This window comes from Camelus bactrianus, chromosome X (assembly GCF_048773025.1).
Source record: "Camelus bactrianus isolate YW-2024 breed Bactrian camel chromosome X, ASM4877302v1, whole genome shotgun sequence".
In the NCBI taxonomy this organism is placed as follows: Eukaryota; Metazoa; Chordata; class Mammalia; order Artiodactyla; family Camelidae; genus Camelus; species Camelus bactrianus.
Window position 1 is genome coordinate 67,319,696 of NC_133575.1, and position 12,230 is coordinate 67,331,925.

Below are 12,230 nucleotides of genomic sequence, written 5' to 3' on the forward strand. Positions count from 1 at the left end.
GTAAGTTTAGTATGTAGTGTGTTGATTTGATACATGTATATTGCAAAGTGATTCTGTAGGGTTAGGTAACACCTCCATCATGTCACATAATTACCATTTCTTTTTTTTTGGTGAGAACATTTAAGATCTCACTTAGCCACTTTTAAATATAATACAGTATTATTATCTGTAATCACCATGCTATCCAATAGACTTCCAGAATTTCTTTATCTTATAGCTGGAAGTATTTACCCTTTGACCAACACCTCCCCATTTCCCAGGACCACCCCTCTCTATTCTTTATACTGAAGATTATCAATATAAAGCTGGAAAACTAAGACTAAGTTATACCATAAGATTACACTTATCAGCATTTGAAGTTATATTGTTTCTGTAATGCTTTATGACCAGAATAAAATTAAATTAGAAAGCAATAGAAAGTTATCTAGAAAATGCCTAAATATTTGTAAATTAATTAGCATACTTCTAAATGCCCTATGACTCAAAGAAGAAATAAAAGGAAATTAGAAAACATGTTGAACTAAAAGAGAATAAAAACATCACATATCAAAATTTACAAGATGATGCTAAAGCAGTGTATATAGAGAAATTTATAGCACTACACACTTATAGTAGAAAAGAAGAAAAGGTCTCAAATCAGTAACTTCTGCTCCCATCTTAAAAACCAGAAAAGCTAGTAAAACACAAATTAAGCAGAAAAAATCAAAATAAAGTAACAAAGATTAAAGTGGAAAACAGTGAAATAGAAAACAGAAATACAATAGAGAAAATCAATGAAACCAAAAGCTGGCTGGTTCTTTGAGAAGAACAATAATATTGATAAACCTCTAGCAAGACTAAACAGGACAGAAAAGGAAGAAGACACAAAATACCAACATCGGGAATGATGATACCAACATCCCTAATGATTCTATAGCTATAAATAAAAGATAATAAGGGGATATTATGAACAATTTTATGCCAATGAATTCAATAACTTTGATGAAATGGACAAATCACTTAAGACACAAAATACCAAAGCTCACTGAAAAAGAAAGATGAGTTGAATAATGCCAAGTATATTAAATAAATTGACTTTATAGTTAAACACCATAACATTAAAAAAAAAAAAAAAAAAACTACAGGCCCAGATGGCTTCACTAGTGAATTTTACCGATCATTTAATGACAATTTGATATTGTACTTTTACAGAAAATTGAAGAGGAGAAAATTTTACCCAACTCTTTCTATGAAACTAGGATTGCTCTGACACCAAAACTAGACATAAACAACAACACAAAAAACTACAAATACCCCTTATGAAAATAGATGTAAAAAATTCTTCACAAACTTTTAGCAAATATCATCTAATAGTATGCAAAAAGGATAATACATCATGACTACATGGGATTCACTCAGACACAAGGTGCTTCAACGTTGGACAATCAATCAATGTAATTCATCATATTAAATAATTAAAGAAGAAAAACGTATGATCATCATTTCAACAACTGCAAAAAAAGTGATTGAGAAATCTAACATACATTCCTGATAAACACTCTCAACAAATTAGTAATAGAAGGGAATATTCTCAACCTGATAAAGAACATGTAAAAAGACCTATAGTTAGCTTTGTAATTAATGGTGAAATTATGCTTCCCCCCTAAGATCATAAATAAGAAGGTCGGCTCTTACCAATACTTTTCAATACTGAACTGGAGGGTCAAGCCAGTGTAACAAAGACAAATAAATAATGTCCATAATGGATAAGAAGTAAAACTCCTTATTTGCACATTACAAATAGAAAATTCTATTTGTAGTTTACCAAAAAGCTGCTAGATAAAACAAGTAAGTTTAGTTAGACTGTGGGATACAAAGTTCAACATACAAAAATAGTAATCATATTTCCATCCAATTTGAAAATAAAATTAAGAAAGTAATTCCATTTACAACGACATTTTAAAAGAAAAATACTTAGAGATAAATCTGACAAAAGATGTGCAAGACCCATACACTAAAAATGACCAGATATTGCTGACAAATTTAAGAAGACTTAAATAAACTAGAGAGAAACCATGTTCATGGATTAGAAGACTCAATATTGTGAAAATGTCAATTATCTGCAAATTGACCTACAGATTCAATGCAGTCCGAATCAAAATCCCAGCAGGCTTTCTTTGTGGGAAGTGAAAAGTTGATTTTTAAATCGATATGGAAATGCAAATGACCTAGAAGAGGCCAAACAGCTTTCAAAAAGAAGAGCACAGCTCGAGGATTTGCCCTACCTGACTTCAAGACATATTATAAAGGCACACTCATCAAGAAAAGTTGTACTGGCATAAAGACAGAAAAATAAATCAGTGGAACAGAATAGAGTGTCCAGAAATAGATTTTCACATATATGGTCAATTGATTTTCAACAAAAAATGCAAGGTAATTCAGTGGAGAAAGCATAGTCTTCTCCAACGATGATGGTAGGACAATGAAATATCTGTATGCAAAAAAAAAAAAAAAAAAAAACGGACTTCAACACATACTTATCACCATATGTGAAAATGAACTCAAAATTGGTTATTAACTTAAACGTAAAACCAAAAACTACAAAACCTCTAGAAAACATAGGAGAAAATTTTTGTGACCTGAGATTAGGGAAATATTCCTTAAACAGGACCCCAAAAAGCACAATTTATTAAAGGAAAAAATTATGCATCAGAGTTCATCAAAATTAAGAACTTCTGCTTTTTGAAAGACACTGTTAAAGAGAATGAAAAGACAAACTATAGACTAGAAGAAAATATTTTCAAACATATACATGACAAAGGACTTACCATTCCAAAATATACAGACTCTTAAAACTCAGTAAGAAAACAACCCAATAAAAAATGGGCCAAAGATTTAAACAGAGATTTTATCAAAAAAGATAGATGTCAAATATCCATGTGAAGAGATGTTCAACATCATTAGTCATTAGGGTAGTATAATTCAAAACTACAATAAGGTACCACTACACACTTATCAGATATCCAAAATTAAAACAAGACTGACCATATGAAGTGTCGGTAAGGATGTGGAGCAACTGAAACCCTCATATGCTGCTGGTGGGAATATAAAAATTATATAACCACTCTGAGAAACAGTTTGACAGTGTCTTTAAAATAAGTTAAAACATATATCTACTATATAACCCAGTCATTATACTCTTGGTATTTAACCATGAAAAGAAAAAAAACATATGCTCATACAATCACTTGTACATGAATGTTTGTAGCAGTATTAGTAATATCCGGAAACTGCAAGCGACCCATATATCCCATCAACAAGTGAATGAATAAACAAATCATTGTGTATCCATACAGTGGAATACTACTCAGCAATAAAAATGAACTACTGATACATGCAACAACTTCAATGAATCTCAAAATAATTATGTTAAGTAAGTCAGATTAAAAAATACATACTATATGATTCAATTTATATAAAGTCCTAGAACATGCAAGCCAAACAGTGACAGAAAGGAGATTCAGTAGGGGTGGAGCAGGAGGGAACCATTACAAAAGGGCACAAGAAAATTGTTGAAGATGATAGATAGGTTAATTATTTTATTGTGTTGATGGCTTCACAAGTTTATATAAATGTCAAAATGTATCAAAGCATGTACTTTAATATGTGCAGTTTACTGTATGTCAATTATGCCTCCAAAAAGCTGTTTTAAACATTAATAAATTAAACACTACTGCCAGAGGCACTGGTAGTTTTGAGTAGCCAAAGTCCTAGGCTTGCCCCGAACTACTTCATCCAGTTATTAATACTGATTTTGTGCCTAAGAATAATGAGTATCCCACTGAGATGATCTAAATGACAGGAAGACAGAAAATACCATTAACTGGTATATCCACTAAATACTATGCAACAAAACAAACAGAATAATTCTCATTTAAAATTTTCAAAGAAAAAAAGTAATTAGCAAAAGAACAAAAACAATTTTCTTAGTTTTGTTTCAATAAAATATAGCAAAAATTTATAAATACTCACCTCTTTGGATAATCTTGTGAAGACATCTCCTCCCCTGAGAAAATCCAATATTAAATACAGCTTCCCTTCAGTCTGAAAGGCTAATTAGAAATTAGAATGCAGTAACAATTTTTAAGGCTTCAAAAGTTTAGTATACTTTTTAATTAATATTTATTGTCTAGAATTTTATCACTAAACACTATAAAGCAATTAAGCATTTACTCATATGGTCCATTATTGGATAATATTATCTCAAATTAAATCTAGTGTTGAAAAACCTATAAACCCCTCCCCAGAACATAATCAACCTTGCATGTAGCTTTACATAGAACTTGTACCACCATTTTCTTTATTTATGGAGCACCATTTCTACTGCAATTGCCTGAACTCTGCCTCCCTACCTATTGAAAATCTACTAATTCTTTCAAGACCAACAAAAATGCCACTTCTCTAGTAAGCTTTCTTCTATTAAGGATTTCCTCCTTTTCACATTTCCCTACAGCATCCTTATCCTCTTCCCCCATTAAAATTACTTGCTACTGCTTTTGAGATCTCATCATACTTTATTTATGCCTCCCTCATGATACTTAATCCATTTTGATTTATACAAACAAATTTGTCTTACATATTTGTGTTACCTAAAGATCATAAATTTCTAGAGTTCAGAGAGTATTTCACTTCTAGAGCCCGCTGAATTTAACAGTGTTTTGCACACAACTGGTATATAGTGATTAATCTAATGATACCCTGGAGATTCAAGGAAGGAGATCTTTAGATTCTACTACTACTTTCATTCCATTAGGGTTAAAGAGATTAAAAGAATAATGGGTGGGAAATTCTAGAGGGTTTTTTATAGAGAGAGTTAGGTACATATTTTAATGTGTTACTTGTCAAAATTACCTAAGAATAAAATCAATAGCTGCTATCTTTTAAAATCCCGAACACTAAAAGTGATGTAGTAGATCAGATTAGTGATTTAACAGTGTATATGCCTTTGGATTCCCCAGGGAAACCAAATGCCACAATCTCATGCATACATTAAATTAGCAATGGAGCCATGATTAAAACTCAGAACTGCATAGTTTGGAAGAACTAATACTGTTAGAATAACCATACTACCCAAGGCAATCTACAAATTCAATACAATCCTTATCAAAATACCAATGGCATTTTTCACAGAACTAGAACAAATAATTTTAAAATTTGCATGGAAACACAAAAGACCCCAAATAGCCAAAACAATCAAAAGGAAGAATAGAGCTGGTGGTTATCATACTTCCTGACTTCAAACTATACCAAAAGCTACAGTAATCAAAAAAGTATGGTACTGGCACATAAACAGACAAATAGATCAACGGAACAGAAAAGAGAGCCCAGAAATAAACCAACACACTTATGGTCAATTAATCTATGACAAAGGAGGCAAGAATATACAGTGGATAAAAGACAGTTTCTTCAGTAAGTGATATTGGGAAAACTAGACAGCTACATATAAAAGAATGAAACTAGAACACTCTCTAACACCATATATAAAAATAAACTCAAAATGGATTAAAGACTTAAATGTAGGACTGGAAACCATAAAACTCCTAGAAGTGAACATAGGTAGAACACTCTGACATAAATCATAGCAATATCTTTTGAGATCTGTCTCCTAAAGCAAAGGAAACAAAAGCAAAAATAAACAAATGGGACCTAATTAAACTTTAAGGCTTTTCCACAGCAAAGGAAACCATCAACAAAATGAAAAGACAACTTACAAAATGGGAAAAATTGCCAATGATATGACTGATAAGGGGTTAATATTCAAAATACATAAACAGCTCACACAACTCAATATTAGAAAAACAAACAGCCCAATTAAAAATGGGAAGACCTGAAAAAACATTGTTATAAAGGAGACATACAGAGGGCCAACTGGCACATGAAAAGATGCTCAACATCACTAATCATCAGAGAAGTGCATATCAAAACTCCAACGAGCTATCACCTCACCCTTGTCAGAATGGCTATCATTAAAAAGACCACAAATAACAAATGTTGGCAAGGAAGTGGAGAAAAGGGACCTTTTGTACACTGTCAGAGGGAATGTAAGTTGATGCAGCCACTGTGGAAAACAGGATGGAGGTTCTTCAAAAAAATAAAAATAGAACTACCTTATGATCCAGCAATTTCTACTCCGGGGAATTATATCCAAATTACATCCAAAGAAAATGAAAACATTAATTTGAAAAGATATATGCACCCCAATGTTAACAGCAGCATTATTTACAATAGCCAAGATATGGAAGCAACCTAAGTGTACATCAACAGATGGAACGGATAAAGGTGTGCTATATATATATATACCACACACACACACACACACACACACACACACACAATGGAATACTACACAGTTGTAAAAAACTGAAATTTTGTCATTTGCAACAACATAGATGGACTTAAAGGATATGATGCTTAGTGAAAAAAGTCAGGCAAAGACAAATATTATATAATGTCACTTATATGTGGAATCTAAAAAAATAAAACTAGTGAATATAATAAAAAGAAACAGATTCACAAATATAGAGAATAAACTAGTGGTTACCAGTGGGAAGAGGGAAGGGGAAGGGATAAGATAAGGGTAGGGGAAAAGAAGTACAAACTACTATGTATAAAATAAATAAGCTACAAGGATATATAGCACAACACAGGGAATATAGCCAGTATTTTATAATAAGTATAAATGGAATACAACCTTAAAAATTGTGAATCACTATGCTGTACAACTGAAACTTATAAAATATTGTAAATCAAGTATATCTCAATTAAGAAAAAAAAATCCTTAGAACTTTCTGACTCCAAATTCATGTTCTTTCCATTGTATCTTCTGCTCTCACTGGTATTCCTCTCCCACCAAATATAAGAAAAAATAACTCAAAGAGACTAATATATAATATGGTTCTTCTCAGCAGAACAAGGAAATAAAGTTAATATGCTCATTATAAACATGTAAGAGGAGTACATCCATAGACAAGAATGTTTTGAATAAATTATCACAGTAATTTATAGCCTAAGATCACTGGAGGTATAGCCTAGTAGAAGACAGAAATACTACCAGACAAGTAATCAGAAGACACTATCTTGTTACCTTAGACAAGTCAACCACCAAATACAGGAAACAGAACTAAAAGCTGGATATTGATTCTTATTTCAGATAAATACATTTTAACAGTTGAATATATTAAATCATTCAGTATTCATTTCCTGTTTAAAGTATTTATCTCCTGTTATACTACTGTCTGAAAGGAAATCTTAGTTCTCTAATTCCATAATTTTAAAAAAGATTACATACCATAGTGCAATTTGACAATAAATGGATGATTTACTTCCACCAGTATATCCCTCTCCATCTTTGTCCGAACTCTGTCTCGAACTAAAAATTACAGAGGGGTAGACTATATTACTCATATATAATTTCAGTAGAGGCCCCATCAATTAATTCACCAATATGAAAGTATAAAATGTAACTTTGTAAGTGCCCAAATTTGCAAACTATATATTCTTAGACAGTAATTACCATATTCTCAGAAAGTCAACAAACTCAGTTTAGATCTAGAATGGGTCAAAGGGACAAAGTTACTTGATGAATAAGTATTTATTATATACTAGTCTCCAATTGTTCAAATGAGTTTATTAATTAAAATTGAGCACAGTATTATCGTTATCACACCCTAGAAGACTGTACATAAGTGTATGCAAGTGGTTGTGCTTTCTCAACATGCAATGCCAACAAAGATGGAGCAGAAACAATAAAAATCTTGAAATAAAAGAATATAGCTTCATAAGTTCACCTTAAATTAAATAAAATATGTTACTTTTTATCCCATTAAATTTTTCAGGGTACACTCCCACTAAATTAGGGTATATACCAATACCAAACTTAGAAATATAACTTACCACTAGAAAACTAACAATTACTAACATTAAAAGGAAACAGTCTACTCATACAAGCAATACACAGTATATTTCTTAAAACAAGCTTTACCAAATTTTATTTTAATAAGCTTTCTAATTTTCTACCTTTTAAAGAAGCTTTTTTTAACACCTTCATTGCATAGAGCTGCCCAGCATCAGGACCAGTCTTCTTTCTAACAAGAAAAACCTAACAGAGGAATTTGAAAAAAAAGTGAAATTCACATTCTAGCCATTGCTGCTATATGTACATATTAGCACATTCATGTGGATCTTTCATTTTCTCTAATTTTAGAAAGATACACCTTTCTCTATAATTGTTTTTTCTTTCTCTATAAATTATACTTAGTTAATATTTTCTCACTTTCATTTAGTAAATCATACTCCCTTATGTACTATTGTAGAAAAGAAAATTATAAAGAAAATTTGAGAAGTCTGTGATATAAGAGATAAATAATATAACAAAAGACAATTTGAGCTAAGAGAGCTCCTTATAAGACCCAAGCTTTTTGTTACCTTAGTAAGGTGCAAACATACGTGATGACCATTGATTTGACACCCTCATTTCTATCTCCTATTGGTCCATTTTAGAAGTTATCAGGTATTTTATTTTCTAATAAGAAATCAGAGACAATTCTCATCTGTCTGCCAGGGAGAAGAATCAAGATGGCAAATATTTCAATAAACAAATAAAAGTTAAACTATTTAAAGTTACCAAGTATGCTTAAGTAATAACATCTCATATTTTCAAACTAAGATTATGACTCATTAAAAGCTAAGTTTTAAAAAGCCCCAGTTATAAAGATAAATACGAATATAGCACAGTTTTATGAGTTATTTATTAGTAAAGGGTTGTTTCATTTTTTACAATTATTTAGTAAAATGTGTTTACTGCCTCAACCTGCCATCCTCAACTCTAACAAATTCTATTCAAGTGTTGTTTAAATTTAAAATGTGATCAAGTAACCAATTTGTTCACACAAAATTGCAGATAGGAGACCTTTTGAGTAATTTTTGTCTTGCCTCTTTCCTAAGGTAGAGCTCAAAACCCTTTATTTCAAATATACATCAGCCAAATGGGCAGGTGGGGGCGGGGTGTGGAATATTTACTTAATGGAATCTCTCCTCCTATCCTTTATATCAGACCTAAACTCAAAGACCATTTCAGGTTTAGAGTTTTCACATTCATCTTGTGTAGTACTTCTCACACTTTCTGTGTAGACCAACAAGTCTTCTTTTCCCTTTCTTCCAAATCTATTGCAGATCATAGTTTTATAAAATATAACCAAAATTAATTATTTAGAAAAATGAAATTTAAATGTCACATAAAACACAACTGCATTTTATACTAAGAGATTTTACACATAAAATTACTTTGTCAAATTTCTGTAAAAGTTTCTAAATGCTTACTCTCAGTTTTTGAATATCTTACTGTGAACCAGTAACAATTCATACCACACTTGGAGTAGACTAATCAAGAGAACTCATATTAACAAATGGTTGCTTTTTGAAACATAAAACTATCTTTGGAGAAAAGAAAAGTTCAGGGATTGAACAAAATCATAAATTTTGCATATCACCATAAATACTTCTGTACAGAAAGAGGTAACAAATTAAAACTACTACTCTATGTTACTACTTTATTGTCTAAGATATACTCTAAATTCCAGCAAGATTTTCCCAAACAATGTAGAACCCCAAGAAAATGTGCATCTTGCAACAGAAGATTTCGGTAGCTTCATTCCATGAAGTTAGTTTTAGTGGATTTAAACTTAAGAGAGGATATTTCTAAAAATCCATGATTTTTCACTAATAAAAACAGTAAGCATTTGAGTAAAGAGTGTCAAATTTTACACACCTATAGTCTATCCTCAGTGTCCTTTATAACATAGACTCATTAGAAAATAAAATTAGTATCTTATAAACGAACAGTGTTAAATCGGGCTTTTTAATCACAGAAGAATTTCAACCTGGGTTAGGATGCACACACAAACCGGCTTATCATGGGGTTCTAAATGTTATATACAACCTACTGACTAAACTAAAGAAGTCATGACCCCAGATGCGTATTTTCTTATCTGCATTTTTCAAGTTTGCAGTTCTTGGCCAACAAGTGGACTTAATACATATTTGTACAGCTGATTTAAGAAGCAGTCTATATCAATTTTTTAAACAGAAGACTAAATTAATTGCCATAACACATATTATTAAAGCTTTAAAGCTAAGCAGATAGCATTAACCCTAAGCACCAGGCTTAAAGTTTTCACTCAATATTACTGACAAGGGCAAATAAATGCAGATAAACAGTTACCTTTTTCCTAATCAATATCATGTGACCAAGATGATGACAACAAAGGAGTTACACATCATTTCATGAGTGATGACTCCACCACAGGTAGGAAAACTATCTTTCTCAGTCCATTCCAAGAAAGCAATTCTCAACCCTTTTGGTCTCAGGAATACCTTACAAATCTTAAAAATTACCAAAGATTCCAAAGTACTTTTGTTTTTGTGGGTTATATATATTGATATTTATCATACTAAAAATTAAAACCGAAAAAATAATTACATATTGAGTCATTAAAATAAACTTGTTACATCTGAATATAAACATTTATAAAAATAACTATATTTTTAAAGCAAAAAAAAATCAATGATAAGATTGACACTGATTTACATTTTTGCAAGTCTCTAATATCTGGCTTAATAGAAGACAATTGAATTTTCATACCTGCTTCTACATTCAATTTGTTGCAATTAAGTTGTTTTGTTTGAATTATAAGAAAATAAGGCCTCACGGTGATATGTATTTGGAAAAGGAAGTATTTTAATAGCCTTTTCTTATAATTGTGGTTATTCTTTGATACGATACAAGAATTTGACAAGTGGCAGTTTTGTAAAGATTAGTTGCAATGAAGATTCTGAAACCACATCAATTAACTGTCCATATTCTGTTACATAATAATCCCTTGGTCTACCTTATACTTTGAATGGATTTTGTACTCATGTCTGATAACATCATGTATTGGTCATCTCAAAAACATTGGTTCACTGAGTTATGTAGCTCTTCCAAACCCTGACAGCAGCAATCTCATCAGGAAAGTCTTTGGAGTACTGAGAAGATGTTAAACACACAGTGACAAATAAAAACTTTCCAAAATCCTGATGTTTTGCTTCAAAGCTCAAATTTTATATTGACAAAAGTATTGTCAGTTGTTTTCCACAAAATAATAGGTTCACTCCATTCATTTTTAAGACATCTACCAAATACTCAAGTTTAATTAACCATAGTTTGTCAACCATTCTTTCAAGTAAAAATGGTGTTCCATGAAAAAAGTGGCTAGTTTAGCTCACAGCTCAAAAAACTGCACACGTGCTCTGTCTTGAGACAACCATCTTCCTCGGGTATACAGCTAAAATACTTTATGTGTATGTCTCATTTCATCACACAATATTTTTAAAAAGTGTACTCAAGGGTTGATATTTGATAAATTTAATCACTTAATACCTCATCAAGGACATTCTTAAGTAAAACTTGCATTTTTTTAAAACTGTGAGCATGTGACAGTGAAGAATATGATTACTGATAAGGTTAAAATCACTTCCTTGATTGTGCCAAAGTGTCAAAAGTTTTACAAATAATATCTTAGTATGATTATAAAATAGTCTTGACCTTGAGGACCCCCTGAAAGTGTCTTGTGGCTGCCCAGGGATAATAAGACCACACTTTGAGAACTAGAGCACAGCCCTTGGTTGAGTTGAAAAGAATGGAGTACAGAGGGTAAAAAGTGGCAATTAAGGAAGAAAGAAAAAGATAGTCTAGGCTTTCAGAAAGACACACAAAGCAGCCACTTTTCCCCTAGCTCATAAAACACTCACTAGTAGCTCAATATGGCATCTAATAGAAGCCATCATTCACAGCCTAGAGAAATAATTGTTTATTTGTTCATCACCTGATTTGTTCTTTTCAGGTCTAATGGGTGAAATTTCCTAGCATAAGAAAACAACATCTCACTCTGCTCTCGTCCCATGATCAACTACAGAAGAAAGTTGCATTAAATTCAAACTACTGTGTCTGAAAACATATCTATCCTGATCAGAGAGGTTTCTTTTCAGTCATCCTAGTTCAATTCTCAAAAACTGTCCAGAAGAGAAATAAGTAAGTGAGTGAGTTACTCCAATATACTTTTCTCTCTGTCATATGTACTTTTATATTTTCCATTAAGAAGTGTCTGTTGAGGTAAACTGAAAAACTACATAGCTTTAACGGTGACTGAAGAGAA

General features: G+C 31.6%; 1 protein-coding gene across 7 annotated transcripts in view; it reads right to left on the minus strand.

Moving 5' to 3' along the window:
- Positions 1-12,230, minus strand: part of RPS6KA6 (ribosomal protein S6 kinase A6) — a 216,646-nt gene that overhangs the window by 66,537 nt on the left and 137,879 nt on the right. For all 7 annotated transcript variants that reach the window (XM_074358873.1, XM_045512667.2, XM_074358875.1 and 4 more), the window contains 3 exons: positions 8,056-8,137; positions 7,328-7,408; positions 4,012-4,091 (listed from right to left, as the gene is read on the minus strand). In XM_074358873.1, coding sequence (XP_074214974.1) covers positions 4,012-4,091; positions 7,328-7,408; positions 8,056-8,137 — 243 coding nt within the window. The remainder of the gene's footprint in view (positions 1-4,011; positions 4,092-7,327; positions 7,409-8,055; positions 8,138-12,230) is intronic.